Below are 20,320 nucleotides of genomic sequence, written 5' to 3' on the forward strand. Positions count from 1 at the left end.
CTTATACAGCAGCGGGCCATGCTGGTTCAGCACTCCACAGTGGTGGTTCTCCAGATTTTCCAAGATAAGCTCCTCAAACAAATGGATGAGCAAGGCTCCAATCCAGAGCTTTTCAAAGAGCTCCACACCGCTACAGATTTAGCACTGCGAGCCACGAAAGCCTGGTGGTTCTGGACCGGCATATTTGGCTAACTCTCACGGAGATGCATGATGCAGAGAAAGCCACCCTCCTCGACACCCCAGTGTCACCCGATGGTCTCTTTGGCAATGCTGTGGAAGGCTTTTTAGAGTGCTTCATTGCGGCGCAAAAGCAGTCTCAAGTGATGAAACATTTTCTGCCAAAGAGAAGTAGCACTTTCCCTTTCCCTTTATGTAGCAATTGCACAGCATCACAGGCGGTTTTTGAGATTCGTATTCGAGGGAACAGTATATTAATTCAAAGTCCTTCCTTTCAGTCTGTCTCTGGCTCCCCGCACATTCACAAAATGTATCGATGCAGCGCTCGCCCTGTTGAAAATGAACGGTGTGTGTGTTTTGAATTACCTCGACGATTGGCTATTACTAGCCCAATCAGATGCACTATTGAGCGAACACAGAGACTTGCTGCTTTGCCATCTGAAAAATCTGGGTCTGAATGTCAATTGAGCGAAAAACACTCTTTCCCCCAGCCAGCAAATCTCCTTTTTAAGGGTTCGTCTCGACTCTGTGAGCATGCAGGCGCACCACATGAAAGAGCGTGTACAGACCATTCTTCGGTGTCTGTCTGGGAAAACATTGCCACTGAAGTCATTTCAAAGAATGCTGGATTTTCTGGTGGCAGCATCCACCATCATAGTTTTAGGTATGTTACACATGAGACCTCTCCAGTACTGGCTCAAGGGCAGTGGTAGCTCAGCGGTTAGGGCTCTGGGTTACTGATCAGAAGGTCGGGGGTTCAAGCCCCAGCACTGCCAAGATGCCACTGTTGGGCCCTTGAGCAAGGCCCTTGACTCTATCTGCTCCAGGGGTGCCGTATCATGGCTGACCCTGCACTCTGACCCCAGCCTAGCTGGGATATGTGAAAAAAAGAAGAATTTCACTGTATATGTGCAAATGTGTAATGTGACAAATAAAGAAAATTATATAATTATTATTATAATTATATAATTATAAGTGGCACGTTCCACATCACGTCTGGAGCCTCGGGTGCATGCGCATCATGGTGACTCACTGCTGTCTTGCTGCTCTAGCACCATGGACAGTTCCGGCCTTCTACCAACTGGGTGTTATGTTGAGTCAAATTTTCAGAAGAAAAGTGGTGACCACAGATACATTCAACACAAGTTGAGGTGCGGTGTGCGATGGACACTCGACTTTCGGCACCTGGACAGGTGCGAAACGGGCAAGGCACATCAGCCGCCAAGAACTACTGACTGTCTTTCTAGCTTAGAGAGCTTTTCATTCTGACATTGTGAATCACCATGTTCTGATTTGTTCGGACAACAGTAGTGGTGTACTTAAATTGCCAGGGCGGACTCTGATCTCCACAATTAATGAGCATGACACAATGCCTCTTCCAATGGAGCGGGCGTCATTCTCTGCGGAGAATGGCCACTGTCCCCTCTGGTATTTAATGTCCCAAGGCCTGCTGGGCGTGGACGCGCCTCCTTATTCCATCATCAGCAATGTCCGAGAGGACATTGAAACAGTTCTGTTAATTGCACCGAAATGGCCCAATCAGTCCTGGTTTCCAGAGATGATAGAAATAATAGATGGCCCTCCATGGGAAATACTGCTGAGGAGAGACCTTCTCTCTCAAGATTTGGCATCCCCAGCCAGAGCCGTGGAACCTACATGTGTGGCCCCAGAACGGAGCACATCGGATGAGCCAGAATTGGCTCAGATGGTGATGAATACCATTTTACAGGTTAGAGCACCATCCACAAGATGCCTCTATGCACTTAAATGGTGCATGTTTGCAAATCGGTGAGATTTTGACATTCCTTCAAGAGCAGCTGGACGCTGGTCTTACCCCATCAATGCTCAAGGTTTATGTAGCAACTATCTCAGCATACCATGCCCTGGAGGCTGGCTCTTTGATATGCAAACATAATCTAGTCATAAAGTGCCTTAGGGGAGCAAGGCATTTGAACCCCCCTTGCCCTGCTATGGTGCCAACTTGGGACTTGAATCTGGTGCTGAAGGCACTCACAAACTCCCCATTCGAGCCACTGGAATCTGTTTAGCTGTGGGTGCTTTCCTTAAAGACTGCACTCCTATTGGCCTTGGCCTCATTTAAATGGGTGGGTGAGATGCAGGTGCTGTCAACTGACAGCTCATGCCTGGAGTTTGGTCCAGATCAGTCAAAAGCCACCATTAAACCTAGAAAAGGCTACGTGCCTAAGGTTTTATCAATGCCCTTCGGGGCTCAAGTGGTTCGTTTGCAAGCCTTCTTTCCCCCACCATTTAATTTAGATGAACAGCAATCTATGCATATGTTATGCCCAGTGAGGGCATTGCATACATATGCTGAATGCACCCGTCGGTTTAGGCTGTCGGATCAGCTCTTTATTTGTTATGGAGGACGCACAAAATGAATGTCCGTCTCCAAACAAAGGCTCTCTCGCTGGATCACTGACGCGATCGCCCTCGCTTACGAATCACAGTGCGCGAATTACCCTATTGGTGTCAAAGCGCATTCAACCAGTAGCATGGCCTCTTCATGGGCGTGGACAAATGGTGTGTCCTTACAGGACATATGTTTGGCAGCAGGATGGTCCTCACAAAACACGTTCACGAGTCATCCCTGTATTGAGTGCTTCTTACTTTCAAGCGGGTAAGCCCAAGCCCTTAATACGGGTGGGCTACCGACTATAATCAACACAGCCACCTAATTATATGCTGCTGAACTGCTTCTTTTTAAGTCATAAGCACTCCCATAAGAAATAAAACCTACTTTCCCAACCTTGTTGTAAGAGGGTTAATAATCCATGCTGTGTATATCTATATGGATCATTTAGATCCCATACTACATTAGTTTCCATCTGGCATCTGCCATGTGGGACAATACATATACACTTTAATATGACTTATAAGTCATCGGCCTGTGACTCCTTATGAATATATCTATTTAGTGTTATAACTCAGGGAGTGTAATGTCACGTAGTGCAACGTGATGGGTTATCATTCCCCATAGTGCTTACAGCAATGACGAGTGAACTGAATCGAAAGGGAACGTCTCCACTTACACATGTAACCTCGGTTCCCTGAGATGAAGGGAACGAGACATTACGAATGCTGGCTGCTCTACTACTTCAGAGTTTTATAATAAGAGTGACTCACTCTTGTCCCTCAGTCAGAAAATTCTGAAGAAATGGTGACTGAGTGCCCACTTATATAGGCCTATTGCACACCTGAAAGGGCGGGGCTCAGACACCATTGCCCATCGGAAGATTGTCGTGATTGTATAAGGGTTTCAACAAGGTAAAGACACTTCCCCATAGTGCTTACAGCAATGTCTCGTTCCATTCATCTCAGGGAACCAGAGACGTTTTCAACATCAATAACACCAATGACATGAAATATAGGGACAGACGTTCTTTTAAAATTATTTAAATGACTAATTACTTATTTTCTTTTGCTTTTTTTGCACACTTGCTAGGTATTGCGCTAATGTTTGACCTGGGAAAACAAAATGGGTAAAAAATAAACACCTAAATAACTGTAAATGTCAAAGAAGTGGTGTGCCACTTTGTTCAGGCAGTTGACAAATTTAAATATATTTTCTAAAAAATGTACAAATCAAAATAGAGCCAAACTAGTTAATATGATTTAATAAAAGGTTTGGTCAGTGGTTCTCAAACCTGAATCAGGTGTGTTTGATTAGGAAGATATCCAAAATGTACAGTGTTGGGGGGAACATGGTTGAGAACCACAGGGTTAGGTTATAGAATGATGCCTTTTAAATAAGGGTTTCATGACTATTTGAAATCTTTTTTTATGACTGAAATGTCAAGGGGCTTGTTTGTCACCATATTTTGATAACTACCCACATTCAGGTTTGGAACATTAGGGTGAGTAGATCATGACAGAATTTTCATTTTTGGGTGAACTACCCCTTTAAGGAAATAGGTAAACGTGTCAGTACAGATGTTAACAAAAATGGCCCCTCTGTGATATCTGTATAATTCGGAATGGATCTACAAAAGTAATAATATAGATAAGGAAAAAACACATTGTAAACGTCAAGGTGCATGCATCGTCCGGTACGGATTGGGCGGAGTCTTCACTTTCATAAAGGTACAGTATATAGACAGGTTGTCTTCTCACTCGGACTGCTGAATTATCTGTTTCCCTCACTGAATAGATTTGGGATAATACAAGGAAAGATGCAGTACGACTATGGTAAAAACAAGGAAGAACATCCTGACCCTATCAAAGCTGAAGTGAAAGGTAGGTGACTACCATACTGAATCTCTGCCGTTTGTTAACGTAAGTGAAGTTTATGTGTTTTGTGCGACACAGAATACTTTCCGCAAGTAGACAACATAACCAAACTAATCCAAATGCACCCATTTTTTAAATAAAGAAATGCAAAGCAGTATTGCATCTTTTGCAGGTGTCATATAAGTTATTGTAGGCTTCTTTGTATCTTTATGTTGTATTGCATGCTGTCTTTGTTATAACAAAATACATCTATACACTATCAATCTAAAGTTTAGACACACCTACTTTTTGTTTTATTATTAATATTTTTCATTTCCAATATTTTTAATTATTTTATTTTAAAGTTGCACTCTGTAACTTTTGTCTTTGTGTCATCTTGGACTTACACTGACACCTAGCGGTTTGGATGCAGCATCATTTAAAATCAATACGTTTTAGTTTTAGATGCCATTGTAGTAATTTAGTATTCACAGTCAGCCATGATTACTTTAATCAATGAGTAAAAGTGTCAAATAACAGGACGGTTACTGAGATTAAGCGAGTAGTATTCGGCTGGTCATGTGATTGTAACATGGCAGCCCCCATGTGCGGACCCTCTCCGTGTAGAATAAAACAGCTTTTATAAGGTTACTGATATGACTGGAGTCTTCATTTTAATGTGAGTGCTCATGATTTCCTACATATATTGCACAAGTACAATTCATGTCTTTAGGAGTTAAATTTTTTAATGAGGAACAAATTACCGAGTGCACCTTTAAAATAATAAAGTCATCAAAACTATAAAACAACACAAATGGAAGTATGGGAATTATGTATTAACCAAACATGATAAACAAATCATTTCTTCAAAGTAGACACCCTTTGCCAAGATTATAGCTCTACACCTTCTGGGCACTTTCTCAACTAACTACATAAGATCCATCCTGACGTGTTTTTTAAACATTAATGAAGAAGTTCTATATAGGCTATCATCAGTTGCCTGCATAATTCCCTTATCTACACACTGGAAGAGCAATAAATGCTTGCCACTTGTTGGCTGCTTTTCCATCACATGAAAGAATGAATGAATGCATTTATAGGTAGAATGTATATTTGTCTAATTAAAAACTAATTTAAAACTAATTTAAAGCTTTTAAGAATACACTTAGATCAAACGTTTTTCATAAGAAACACAAGATCGTGAGAAACAAAAATAAAAATGTATGATTGTTATATTCCCATCAACAAGCTTTGAACAAAGAAGAATCTTATCAGTTAAGAATGACTGATAACATGTAATTTTGTGTTCTACTAAAAAATAAATGTATTGCAGACATCATAAAACATTTTTGATAACTTGCAGGTGAAAATAAAAACCTTTTGAACATATGAGTTACATTTACAGTTAGTCATTTAGATGCTTCTGTCCGAAGTGACTTACAAATGAGAAGAAATTGCACAAATTGAGAACAGCATTGCCACAATACTGTATTTCAATTATAAATCAGAATAGTACACAGCTAGAGCAAATGTGAAGTTGCAGAAAAGAAGAGGATTGAGACAAAAGGAGATTTATTAATAAAAGGACAGTGCTTTTCATTATTTATGTTTTTTTTGTAAGTTACAGGTAGGGATGGGAGATACCACCCAATTCTTTTTGATCCAATACCAAGTAATATCAAGGCCAATATTGCCGATACAGATACTTTTTTGGCAAATTCTTGGGATAAAATGGATAATTGTTTGCAAATTCTTGGGTGAAAAAATGGGTAATTTTTAGTGCTGTGAATCAATTTTGTTTTTTAACTAATCAATCGAGATTAATAATGGTATTTGTACATTAAAACAAACATTAAAATATAATCCTAAATATATTTACTTATACGTTGTCTCATAGAACTTGAGGTTATAATGAAATTAGACACATTTTTACAGGTATAAATCTTTGAAACAAGTCTATGTTTGCATGCCATAATATCAGTGGACATGCTGTAATTAAAAGTTGGGCAAAATCTTCTGCCATTTATTTATTTTTAATCCCCTTTTCTCCCAATTTGGAATGCCCAATTCCCAACTTAGTGGTGGCGTGGTTACTCACCTCAATCCAGGTGGCGGAGGACATGTCTCAGTTGCCTCCGCTTCTACGACAGTCAATCTTATCGTGTGGCTTGCTGTGCATGACACCGTGGAGACCCACAGCATGTGGAGGCTCATGCTACTCTCCGCGATCCATGCACAGCTTACCACACGCCCCATTGAGAGCGAGAGCCACTAATCGGGACCACGAGGAGGTTACCCTATGTGACTCCACCCTCCCAAGCAACCAGGCCAATTTGGATGCTTAGGAGACCTGGCTGGAGTCACTCATCACGCCCTGGATTCGAACTCGTGACTGCAGGTGTTGTAGTCAGCGTCAATACTTGCTGAGCTACCAAGGCCCCTCCCACTGGACTTTTTTAATAATAGGATCAAATGGGCAGATTTAATTCATATTGACCTTTATTGGCAAGATAAACTTAAGTGTACATTGCCAAGACATTATTAGTCTCTGTCGTGCACGCTGGGTCTCTCTCGAGTGGTTTCGCTTTTGACACTTGTTCGGATGACGCTTGACTCCCAGAGGAATTAATTAAAAACAAAAAAAATTCAGCTCCGCTCAACACTCACAAGTAGACTAGTAATGGGTTGGCAAAAAATCAAGTATATGCCTTACAGAATTTCCCTTTGAAATTACAGATGGTCATCTAAGACCATTTTACTTTAACTTTACACTTGGCAGAAAATGTCTTGTAAAAACTTTCTGCATTAAATATGTGAAAATAATCATGAAAATGTGTGTGATTTTAAAATGCCATTTATTGTCACCATGATATGTATTGATCACGATACTAATAACTGCAACACACTGAACTAAGCTGAAAAGAGAAAAATTAACAAAAGACCAATAAATGTCACTCATGAACTAATGTTTTGTCTTCTATGCTGAGCCTAGTAGCGGTCACAAGATAAATGAACGAAAGACTCAGTCAGGAGATGAACTAATCATTTCTGTTTTCTGTAGAGCCTGTACGGCTGTCACGTGACAAATGAACCCAATGACTTGAATAAAGGTTTGTTTATTTTGCTGATTGAGATTAAAAGATCAAAGTCCGTAAAATTTTCCGATCTTCCCATCACTAGTGGTCACATGGTGAGTTTTTAGCAGTTCTGCTTGTTAGGATGAGCGGAAGAACAAATAGTTCCTATCCTACACATATGCTTTTTTTTTTTTTTTTCTCATTTCAAAGCTTATGATATGCATTCATTTTCATGGTAACTAAATAATAATAATAATATCACTAGTTTAAAAATAAAACTTTAGAATCTATATTTTTAAGTGAGGATCGATATTCTTAATACATTATCAGGGTTGGAAGTATCGATACATACTTTAGGATCGATCCGCCCATAGTTACATGGATAGTTCACCCAAAAAATGAAAGCTGTATCATCATTTACTCACCCTCATGTTGTTCAAAACCCTTTATGACTCCAAGGGGGGGAGGAGATGTTAGGCAGAATGTTAGCCTCAGTCACCATTAACTTCATTGCATCTTTTTCCCAGACAATGAAAGTGAATGGTGACTGAGGCTGTCATTCTGCCTAACATCTCCTTTTGTAGGTCATATGGGTTTGGAACAACATAAGGGTGAGTAAATGATGAAAGAATTTTTGGGTCAACTATCCTTTAAAAGGAATATTCTGGGTTCAATACAAGTTAAGCTCAATCAGCAGCATTTGTGTCATCATGTTGATGATCCCAAAAATAAATTTCGACTTCTTAGGAAGAAGTCCCTCTTTTTACAATGGCACTTACAATGGAAGTGGGTTAGGTTAGGGTTAGGCCAATCCGTAAACGTTAAAATACTCACTGTTTTAAAAGTATAGCCACAAGAAGTAAACAGTATGCATGTAAACATGATTTTAGTGTTATTGAATTTCTTACTGACATTTTCTGTGTAAAGTTGTCTAATTTTACAACTTCATTGCCATTACAATATGACACCATATACCCTAAAACAACCATAAAAACAATTATTTAAACAACTTCACAACTAAAATAATACATGTTTTAACATATTAATGCAAGTGCTTTTTTTTAATTATGCGCTTTACATTTCTGCCTTTAAACTCTCCAGAAATATTCCCATTTACTTCCGTGTAAGTGCTTCACTGTAATGTAGATTTTTGCTTTTTTTTTTTAAAAAAGCAGCGATGATCATTTTTTGTGGTTACCAACATTATGCTACAAATGTTGTTGACTGAGCTTAATTTGTTTTATGAGCTTAAAGACGGATGTTTTGTGGACACAATGAGCTAATTACACCGCTCCAATTAAGATTTTTGAAACATGTTCTCTCTACAGGCTTGCTTCCTGATTGGCTACAGGGGACGCTTATACGCAACGGGCCTGGCCTCTTCACGCTGGGAGAGACTTCATACAACCATTGGTTTGACGGAATGGCACTTTTGCATAATTTTACTATTAAAAATGGTATTTACTGTACCTTCTTTCCTGCTGTAGTTTCAGCCTATGACTTAAGTGACTTAATAAAATGCCTTATCTGATTACTAATAATGCAAAGGTTGTCTTTATATCAGTACTTCAGTATATCAGTACGGCTAACAGCCATCTATTTGTGTTTATATTGTACCGAGATACCTTTGTTATCGAAACATTCTGCATGAATATTTTTTTAGACTCTATTCGTAAATTCGCAGGTGAGGTGACATACAGAAGCAGATTTCTTCGAGGTGACACCTACAACTCCAACACACAGGCCAACAGAATAGTGGTGTCAGAAATGGGGACCATGGCTTACCCAGACCCATGCAAAAATATATTCTCCAAGTAAGTAATGTCACTCACTGATGCAATTGATTCAGTAATCAACATGCATTCATAAAAATAACTAAATATACACTTTCCCAGTATATCTTTTTTAACCTAAAATCTTGATGTTTATTAAAAAAGTGCATGGACACGTTATGCATTAACGATATAGCAATATGTATATAGGCATATGGTCTTCAATGCAGTAATAAGAGCAGTAGTGAAAACGAACCTTGCAAATTAACTATGTTCTTTGAACTCTCTGCTTAGAGTGATCACCTTTCTGAGCCACACCATCCCAGACTTTACAGACAACTGTGCCAATAACATAATCAAATATGGAAATGACTATCATGCCACATCGGAAACCAACTATATTCGTAAAATTGACCCCACCACTTTAGAGACGCACGACAAGGTAAAACATTTGGATGCCTGTGAAAATATATTCATTTTTGGTTATATGTTCTTATAAAATATTGCTATTGCTTTTTTTTTTCCTGATACAGTTGGACTACCTGAAGCACCTTCCTGTAAATATAGTGGCATCACATACGCATTATGATAAAGAGGGAAATAGTTACAGTATGGGAACATCCATTGCAGAGAAGGGAAAAACAAAATACACATTATTCAAGGTTGCAGGAGGAAGTAAGTATATTGTCATTTTAAAGATGGGGATCTGTTCATGAATTTTCTTTCATCATGATGCACCTTACTATTTTAAAGTTGGAAGTGTGTAATGTTTTTGATGTTTCAATGTTAAAATACTTTCCCCATCTCAGTTTAATGTGCAAATACAACTTTAAAGCTGAAGTATGTAACTTTTTCAGTGTTAAAATACTTGTTCCTATCCCAGTTTAATATGCAGATACAGCCATAAATAAGCCATTCATTGTTTAATTTTCTTTAAAACTGTAAACATTGTGTCTCCTGTGGTGCTATAAAAATTCCTCTGTTTGTTTTGATCACCCCTTCTCAAGAGAGACTATAACACTGACTCAACCAATGGCGTGAGTTGGGGGCGGGGACTATTCCAGGCGTATTCGGAAAGCTCTTTTGAAAACGATGTTTATTTTTGCAATTCCGTTTGGTGGTGCTAGTGGTGCAGAAATTATATTCTTCAGCTTTAAAGTAATTCATACGTTGACTTGAGACTTTGGGGCACGAATACCTGTTTGTCTGAACAGAGGTGGATCATTATTTTTGCAATTTGGTTTTTACCGCCAGTGGTGCAGAACATCCTTACATTACTTTTACGCATGAAATGACATACTGGTACTAATGAAATGTCATGTTGGAATTAACAGAATAATGAGTTTCCGACTTGTAAAAAACATTCACGTCTTTGTCAAACTTGTTACAAGTTTGAGGAAACTCTACATTTTATAAAAGCTCCCACTTAACAGTTAAAGGTAGTTTACACATATTTGTGTTTGATAATGTAGGTTTTAGATTTTGGTTCTGTTCAGGCTGAATTAATTGCATAAGTTAAGATAAGGGTTAAGAACAAACCGTAACCAGAATGTTTAAAGGCTTTAATAATAATTATTTTATTTAGTTATCACACATTATACTTTTGCACATATACAGTGAAATTCTTTTTTTTCCACATATCCCAGCTAAGCTGGGGTCAGAGTGCAGGTCCAGTTATGGCACCCCTGGAGCAGATAGGGTCAAGGGCCTTGCTCAAGGGCCCAACAGTGGCATCTTGGCAGTGCTGGGGCTTGAACCCCCAACCTTCTGATCAGTAACCCAGAGCCTTAACCACTGAGCCACCACTGCAAAATTATTAAAAAAGTTCTTTAGTTCACCCAAAAATGAAAATTCTCTCATTTACTCACCCTCATGCCCTCCCAGATGTGTATGACTTTCCATCTTCTGCTGAACACAAACGAAGGTATTTAGAAGAATATCTTAGGTCTGTTGGTCCATACAATGCAAGTGAATGGTGACCAGAACTTTGAAGCTCTAAAAAGGAGATAAAGTGAGCATAAACTTAATCCATAAGATTTAAGTGGTTTAATCAATGTCTTCTGAAGTGATCCAGACTTTTTCACTGTACATCTTGACACCAGTTTCCTTGCCGATCATGATTTCAAGCTTGATTACACTTCCTATAGTGCCATCTAGCGATCTGTGTCGAGCACTAGAAATTGTAATCGAGCTTGGAATTATGAATGTTCCAAAAGACCGCATTGGCAAGATGGACAGTGAAAATGGAGTTATGTTTTGGTCTGTTCTCACCCAAAACCAACTGGATCTCTTCAGAAAGCATGGATTAAACTACTGGAGTCTTATGGATTACTTTTATGTTGCCTTTATGTGCTTTTTAGAGCTTCAAAGTTCTGGCCACTATTAACTTGACTAAAAATCTACATTTGTGTTCTGCAGAAGAAAGTCATACACATCTTAGATGGCATGAGTGTCTTTAAATTTTTGGGTGAACTATCTCTTTAAGGAATATCACTTCAGTGCTGCCTTGCAAGCACTGTAGCTAGCCAGTTTCTTTCTGTAATGTTCTTTAATTAGGTGGCTCAACTGAGTCTCAACCCTTGAAAAACATCGAGGTGGTCTGCACTGTGCCCTGCCGCACGCTCCTCACACCCAGCTATTATCACAGCTTCGGCATGACCGACAACTACTTTATCTTTATTGAGCAGCCCTTGAAGCTGGACATCCTGAAAATGGCCACTGCCTATATGAGGAAGGTCAGCTGGGCCAGCTGCATGAAATTCCACCCTGAAGATAACGTAAGAATTAACTTTTTCAGATCATTGTCTGCGTGTTTGTGCATCTTTCATTTGGAGAATGTTAGGCCTGTTTCGCACAGCCTGCATAAGCAGTTCGGTACTCATATTAACAGGTTACAGCACTCATTCAAAGAGCCTTTATTTAGTGAGTCAGACTGAATACACACTATTTAAATGAATAGTTCACCGTAAAATGAATATCTGTTATTTTTTTCTGTTTACAGTTACTCACCCTCATGTTGTTTAAAACCCACATGATTTTCATTCTTCCGTGGAACACAAAAAAGAAATGTTAAGCAGAATGTTAGCCTCAGTCACCATTCACTTTCATTGTATGAGAAGAACAAGATTGTGTTCCACAGTAGACAGTCATATGGGTTTGGAACAACATGCGGGTGATTAAATTATAACAGAATTGTATTTTTTAGGTGAACTATATACTTTAAACACTCTATGTAGATTAATTACTATTGGGATGTAAATGTGATCCCTCCTTGTATAGATAAAATTTCACATCGATCATGTTTGCAGAATTTTTGAAATTTTGCTTGTGATTTCTCTCATGTTCATTAGACCCTGATTCATCTTATTGACCGGAAGACAAAGAAGGAAGTTGGGATCAAATTCTACACGGGTGCAATGGCTGTATACCATCAAGTGAATGCCTTTGAAGATGATGGTCATGTTGTGTTTGATATGATCACCTATGATGACAACAGCTTGTATGATGTGTTTTATCTGGACAAGCTGAAGGAGCAGATGACCTCTAATACTACCTACTGCAAGCCCAAGTGCAAAAGATTTGTGTTGCCCGTTAATGATAAGGTTTGTCATGTTGTTACAGTGCTTGCAATTGGTATTCCTTGAACTTTCTGGTTTAGAACAAAACCCTTTTTAGGACTTTCTTCTGTATACTCATATTTAAAGGGATAGTTCACCCAAAAATGAAAATTCTCTCATCATTTACTCACCCTCATGACATCCCTGATGTGTATGACTTTCTTTCTTCTGCTGAACACAAAGATTTTTAAAAGAATATTTTAGTGAAGGTCCTCACAATGCTAGTGAATGGGTACCAAAATTTTGTAGCTCCAAAAATAACATGAAGGCAGCATAAAAGTAATCAATGCAACTCCAGTGGTTAAACTCATGTCTTCAGAAGTGATATGATAATTATGGGTGAGATACAGATCAATATCTAAGACTTTTTTTTTTTTTTACTATAAATCTCCTCTTTCACTTCCACATTTTTCTTTTGTTTTTGGTGATTTGCATTCATTGTGCTTATCACCACCTATTGGACAGGGAGGAGAATTTATAGGAAAAAAAGGACTTAAATATTGATCTGTTTCTCTCCCACACCTATCATATCGCTTCTGAAGACATGGATTTAACCACTGGAGTCGTATGGATTACTTTTATGTTGCCTTTATGTGCATTTTAGACCTTCAAAGTTCTGGTCACCATTCACTTGCATTGTATGGACCTACATAACTGAGACATTCTTCTAAAAATCTTTGTTTTCAGCAGAATAAAGAAAGTCTTACACATCTGGGATGGCATGAGAGTGAGTAAATGATGAGGGAATTTTCGTTTTGGGGTGCACTACGTTATGCACTACTTAAAGGCTCCAAATATGGAAAATGAACATGAATGCGTGCTGTAGCTAATTTTTCTTTGACCCACACAGGGTGAGATCGGTGAAGATCTGGTCAAACTCAAGTATACGACAGCAAGTGCTGTGAAGGAGAAAGATGGAAAACTTCTGTGTCAAGGCGAAGTTCTCTGTGATGGTAAGCTAATGACACTGGGGTAACTTTTTATGCCTCTCTGAATCATATTCAACCTATGTTTAATCATCTGTATTGCCTAAACCCCAATGTATTGCATTTAGGTGTGGAACTTCCAAGAATTAATTACAATTTCAATGGAAAGAAGTACAGATATGCTTACATGTGTTGTGTGGACATGTCACCAGTGGCCACAAAGGTACGTAAAATGAACTGTCTAGTTTAAAAAAAAAAAAATTATCTTCATGTTTATGAATCAGTGTTGAGAACTGAACATCTTTTACAGATTGTAAAAGTTGACGTTGAAACGAAGCAGCAGATTGAATGGAAGGAAGACAACTGTGTGCTCTCAGAACCTGTTTTCGTCCCCAGGCCCAATGCAGTTGATGAGGATGATGGTTAGTTCCAGTTTATTTTATACTTTAATGTTTACATCGACTGACCTTAACCTTAAACAAATAAAATTTGTCATCTCTCTTTTTTTTTTAATGTTTAGGCGTAGTCCTGTCATCTGTCATAAGCTCTAAACCCAGGCCAGGTAGCTTTCTTCTGGTGCTTGATGGTAAATCTTTCAAAGAGGTTGCCCGGGCTTATGTAGATGCTGAGATTCATATGGACATGCATGGATACTTCATACCAGACAGCAGTTAAGGATTTGATGCCTATCTGCCTCCTGCACATTCTTAATAAAGTGAAATGTGGAGAATATTTAGTAAATGTTCATATTGTGACTCAATTGCATGAATGACTCTGATTATACAGGCTTATATTGAAAAAAACCCATTAAAACTGCAATAATTGATCCCAGTGCCATTAAAGAATAAAATCATGAATTCTATGATATAATGCTTTTATTCCAGAGCCCTGGCTTCAAAATTTAAAATTTTAATATTGTCCACCAGATGGCGCCATTTTTCTCATGTTTAGCCTATGGATCAAATACATGCTTTTTCCTATTTTCTGTTTGCTGTATTATAGAGCACTGCAGGCCAATTGAATAAATGATGCAGCTAAAATTGTGTGTGTGTGTTGGTATGGATGCCTGTGTGTGTGTGTAAAAACAACAGTGGCATTATGTAAACAAACTGGCATTTAAAGGGTTAAAATCCTGAAAATGAATGAATATTTGGTAGTTATGATCAGGACCGATGTTGGTTAAAAAAATCTAAGTCAGTCAAAGTGGAAAATAATATTAATATATAATATTATTATGGCAGTATTTTGACGTGGACATTTTTGTCCTCTAAGGTACGGAGTGTGAGGTGTGTGTGTGTTGTTTTTTTGTTGTTTTTTTTATATATAACTCTGACACTGCACAAAAAATAATAATGCATCAAAATCAATGTTGTTGCTAATCATTGACGTATCCCAGACTATGATAATCCCCCCCAAAAAAATGTCCCCTTATTTAGTATATGGAACATAATTAATTTGTGTGTTTTTTTTTTTTTTTTTTCATAAAAAACAACAGTGGCATTATGTAAACAAACTGGCATTTAAAGGGTTAAAATCCTGAAAATGAAGGAATATTTGGTAGTTATGATCAGGACTGATGTTGGTTAAAAATATTAACTAATTGAATGTGGAAAATAATATTAAAATATAATATTATGGCAGTTTTTTGACGTGGTTATTTTGTCCTCTAAGGACCTCTGAGTAACTTTTATAAATTGGCACAAGAGTTAAAGTATTTTTCTGTAACACTGCAGTATGCAATAGTTAAGTTCAGGCATATATTTTAATAAACCATTTTGCAAAATAGGGCATATAAGACTTATCTGTTGAATAAATTATCAAGATTTTAGGTTATATTTAAAAAAAATGTATAGAATGTTTTTAGGTGCTGTGACTGGTCACCATATAGAGGAATAATAATGTTATGATTGGGAAAATATTGTTTAAAATAGTTAAGATGAAGTGTAGCATGTCACACTGCTGCCACTAGATGTTCACTGATATATCAGTTTTACCAATTAATCATTGCCGATAGTTGTTTTTTGAAACTGTTGTTTATCTGCAAAAATCAATGCCATTAGTTTTTTTAATTATTATTATTTCCTCCATTTTTTTATTTGGTTATCGCTGGAAGATTCTACCGTTAAAATTGTTTGGTTCTATTGTATAATGACAGCCTCTGTAGGTGAAATAAAAAAACAATCACTGATACCTCGTGGGGATTTGCTGATCTAAATCTTTCATCGTTGACTGTAATCATCCATATATTTATCCTCACTTCAATGCATATTTTGTTATTTTGATTGGATAATTGTTCTAAACAAGTGGTCAGAGCATCTCCAGAATGGCAGGTCTTGTGGGGTGTTCCCAGTATGCAGTGATTAGTACCTACCAAAAGTGGTCCAAGGAAGGACAACCGGTGAACCGGCGACAGGGTCATGGGCGCCCAAGGATCATTGATGCGCGTGGGGAGTGAAGGCTAGCCTGTCTGATCCGATCCCACAGAAAAGCTACTGTAGCACAGATTGCTGGAAAACTTAATGCTGGCCATGATAGAAAGGTGTCTGAACACACGGTGCATCGCAGCTTGCTGCGTATGGGGCTGCGTAGCCACAGACCGGTCAGAGTGCCCATGATGACCCATGTCCACCACTGAAAGCGCCAACAATGGGTATGTGAGTGACAGAACTGGACCATGGAGCAATGGAGGAAGGTGACCTTGTCTGATGAATTGCGTTTTCTTTTAGATCATGTAGATCCGGTGGACAGCCGGGTGCGTGTGCGTTGTTTACCTGGGGAAGAGATGGCAGCAGGATGCACTGTGGGAAGAAGGCAGACTGGCGGAGGCAGTGTGATGCTCTGGGCAATGTTCTGCTGGGAAACCTTGGGTCCTGGCATTAATGTGGATGTTACTTTGACACGTACCACCTACCTAAAGATTGCTACAGACCACGTACACCTCTTCATGGCAATGCTATTCCCTGATGGCAGTGGCCTCTTTCAGCAGGATAATGCACCCTGCCACACTGCAAAACATTTTCAGGAATGGTTTTAGGAACATAAAGAGTTCAAGGTGTTGACAAGGTGTTGATTGAGATCACCAGATCTCAATCCATGACCAACAAGTCTGATCCATGGAGGACCCACCTCACAATTTACAGGACATAAAGGATCTGCTGCTACCATGTTGGTACCAGATACAAGAACACATTCAGAGGTCTTGTGGAGTCCATGCCTCGATAGGACAGAGCTGTTTTTGTGGCACAAGGGGGACCTACATGATATTAGGCAGGTGGTTTTAATGTTGTGGCTGATTGGTGTGTGTGTGTGTGTGTGTGTGTGTGTGTGTGTGTGTGTGTGTGTGTGTGTGTGTGTGTGTGTATATATATATACACACACACTGGCGACCAAAATTTTGGAATAATGTACAGATTTTGCTGTTTCGGAAGGAAATTGGTACTTTAATTCACCAAAGTGGCATTCAACTGATCACAAAGTATAGTCAGGACATTACTGATGTAAAAAAACAGCACCAACACTATTTGAAAAAAAGTACTTTTTGATCAAATCTAGACAGGCCCCATATCCAGCAGCCATCACTCCAACACCTTATCCTTGAGTAATCATGCTAAATTGATCATTTGGTACTAGAAAATCACTTGCCATTATATCAAACACAGCTGAAAGCTGTTTAGTTCGTTAAATGAAGCCTAACATTGTCTTTGTGTTTGTTTTTGAGTTGCCACGTTATGCAATAGACTGGCATGTCTTAAGGTCAATATTAGGTCAAAAATGGCAAAAAAGAAACAGCTTTCTCTAGAAACTTGTCAGTCAATCATTGTTATGAGGAATGAAGGCTATACAATGCTTGAAATTGCCAAAAAACTGAAGATTTCATACAAAGGTGTGCACTACAGTCTTCAAAGACAAAGGACAACTGACTCTAATAAGGACAGAAAGAGATGTGGAAGGCCAGATGTACAACTAAACAAGAGGGTAAGTACATAAGAGTTTGAGAAATAGACACCTCACATGTCCTCAGCTGACAGCTTCATTGAATTCTACCCGCTCAACACCAGTTTAATGTACAACAGTAAAGAGAAGACTCAGGGGTGCAGGCCTTATGGGAAGAATTGCAAAGAAAAAGTTTCTTTTGAAACAGAAAAACAAAAAGAAAATATTAGAGTGGGCAAAGAAACACAGACATTGGACAACAGATAATTGGAAAAGAGTGTTATGGATCTTAACTCCATTGAGCTTTTGTGGGATCAGCTAGACTGTAAGGTGCGTGAGAAGTGCCCGACAAGACAGCCACATCTATGGCAAGTGCTACAGGAAGTGTGGGGTGAAATGTCACCTGAGTATCTGGACAAACTGACAGCTGGAAGTGTTCATGTTATTAAAGTCCTGACTATACATTGTGATCAGCTGAATGCCACTTTGGTGAATAAAAGTACCATTTTCTTTCCATAAGAGCAAAATATGTACATTTTTCCAAACTTTTGGCCGCCAGTGTGTGTGTGTGTGTGTGTGTGTGTGTAATATATATATATATATATACAAAACCCCTAATCTGGTAAATATATAGACCATAAAATGGTTAATTTGATAAATACTTAAATATAGAGCATTGTAACAGAATCAAGTCTCTGTCATTTCAAAATAAAAGTCTTGTTTAAAGGTAAAAATTCCCGGGTTATACATCAAATATTTTTTTTTCTGGTTATTATTGGGATTTTGGTTAAACAATAAACTGCATCTGCACTGAAAAAAATTATGTGTTGGATTTACTTAAAATATATATCTATAATTAAGTAAATTCAACTTATTGTCATTTAACGTCAGTATAACTAGAAAACCTTTGTCAGACATACACAAATGTATCGCTTCATTCAAATTATTTTACTTAAAATGGTATGTCACACAAATAAGATTTAACAAATAATAGCACGCTTTTTAAAAATAACTTTAATATTATTGTTTAATACTCAATTTATTTGGCTCAAAAGAAAATAATGATGTCAGCAATTAAACAATTGATCCCCAAAGAAGTATAGAAAAAAGCTGCACTTCAGCTATGCACATTCAAGTGGATTGAACAGGATCCAACTTCACCAAAGGGAACACTAATTGCATGTAAAGTCATGGTGACTTTACACAAAACAATTTATTACAGTAGAACAACATCAGTAATGCTAAAAAGAGCCAAAATCTCCATGAATTCTTAATAACAACTAATTAAATGCCCCAATCAGTTCCTTTTGACCAAACAAATGTGCTTAAATTATTCAAGTGGAAGGGCTTATGGGTATTCCACACAACCTCAGGTCTGTGTTTGATCATTTGAGTTAGTAGTACTTAAAATCTACATTTTAGGGATTTTTAAGCCAAAGAAGTTCAAGGAACTCACAATTATTTTTGTTACTTTATGTATCACTCTAAGTTCACCTTATAATTAATATTTTGTGTTGTACACATTGATGCAAATTAATTAAAGCTATAAATGTTATAAATATGTAAGTCTGTGTAGAAGCTATTTCATTTCTTACGTTATGATTATTGAGCCAAAGACTTTTTTTTTCAGTGTGGAATTTTATTAATTTTGGACTCTTGTCCCAGTAAATGATCATTGTCGCATCTATGTCTGCGTCTCAGTAAGGAAAGCCTAAGATTTTTTTATTTCATTCTGTAAATCGATTTAAAACTATCAGCTAATTAATGGGTTGTCAGCCTTTTCCACCACCTTTGTTATCTGTGTCTGTAAAATCCACTATCGGTCAGCCTCTAGCTGTCGCTGCTTGAAATGTCAACTACCCAAAAAGAAAGCATAAATAGGAGTCTTAGTATGTGTCTTGCTTTTCTAATGTCCTAAAGTCAAATGTTTGTTTGACTCATTGTGATATGTTAAGTGCAGATATCACTTCATGTCATTAAAACAATGTTCAGTGTAAATTATAATCTATTAATTGTTGTTCAACAGGCTCTTAAAGATTAAATTAAAGCCATGCACGGTCCACGCATATTAACTGATGTTCCTAGAAAGTAGAATCTGCTCGACATCATGTTTGTCATTGCTGTCTCACTGCAATATTGTATCACACACTTCAGTCTGTCTACTTTTTTATTAAATTATAAAAATTTAAAATAGTTTGATGGCAGGGAAATGCTTTGTATATTTTATGTATGTATATTGTTCACAAATGCTGTAATATGCACAAAATAAACGAATGTAACTATTGTGTTTTTGCCCTGTTAATGAGAGTGCGCAAGAATATTTGAATGGTCTGCATCCAGCATTTGGTCTGAAAAGTCATTAGGTCACAGTTGCAAGAAATCCCTTAAGTCAGGGGTGTCTACTGCAAAGCACATATATAGAGCTGCTACAGAGTGTTGGGTGTGACCCATCATAATAATCAGAATCAGATTACATTTTATCACTTTATGAATTGACGCAAGGAATTACTCTTTATTTTTCAAGAAATTACTCTTTATAGCTATCCAATTATAGATTCTGTTCTGTTGTTACTTGCGTTACAAATACGATT

General features: G+C 37.9%; 1 protein-coding gene across 5 annotated transcripts; it reads left to right on the forward strand.

The window, feature by feature from the left end:
- Positions 1-4,141: 4,141 nt before the first annotated feature.
- Positions 4,142-15,423, forward strand: LOC127415260 (beta,beta-carotene 15,15'-dioxygenase-like). 5 transcript variants are annotated; one of them, XM_051653961.1, is made up of 12 exons: positions 4,229-4,244; positions 4,346-4,431; positions 8,810-8,938; positions 9,166-9,295; positions 9,548-9,695; positions 9,787-9,928; positions 11,810-12,030; positions 12,604-12,855; positions 13,721-13,823; positions 13,925-14,019; positions 14,107-14,218; positions 14,317-15,422. In XM_051653961.1, the coding sequence occupies exons 2-12, from the start codon at positions 4,368-4,370 to the stop codon at positions 14,469-14,471; spliced, it is 1,551 nt and encodes a 516-aa protein (XP_051509921.1). In that variant the 5' UTR covers positions 4,229-4,244; positions 4,346-4,367; the 3' UTR covers positions 14,472-15,422. The 5 variants fall into 5 exon arrangements, with proteins under 5 accessions (XP_051509906.1, XP_051509935.1, XP_051509930.1 ...); XM_051653951.1 differs by lacking the exon at positions 4,229-4,244 and adding an exon at positions 4,263-4,278; XM_051653946.1 differs by having other exon boundaries at positions 4,142-4,431.
- The last annotated feature ends 4,897 nt before the right edge of the window (positions 15,424-20,320 follow it).

This window comes from Myxocyprinus asiaticus, chromosome 2 (genome assembly GCF_019703515.2).
Source record: "Myxocyprinus asiaticus isolate MX2 ecotype Aquarium Trade chromosome 2, UBuf_Myxa_2, whole genome shotgun sequence".
Lineage (NCBI taxonomy): Eukaryota > Metazoa > Chordata > Actinopteri > Cypriniformes > Catostomidae > Myxocyprinus > Myxocyprinus asiaticus.

What these genes read in the sequence shown, in the direction of transcription:
- LOC127415260 (XM_051653946.1), top strand. Translation starts at nt 4,233, where the DNA reads ATGCATCGTCCGGTACGGATTGGGCGGAGTCTTCACTTTCATAAAGGT. An exon ending in ATTCAAGGTTGCAGGAGGAA is followed by an intron (nt 9,929 to 11,809) that starts GTAAGTATATTG and finishes TTCTTTAATTAG; the next exon opens with GTGGCTCAACTGAGTCTCAA. An exon ending in AGGCGAAGTTCTCTGTGATG is followed by an intron (nt 13,824 to 13,924) that starts GTAAGCTAATGA and finishes TATTGCATTTAG; the next exon opens with GTGTGGAACTTCCAAGAATT.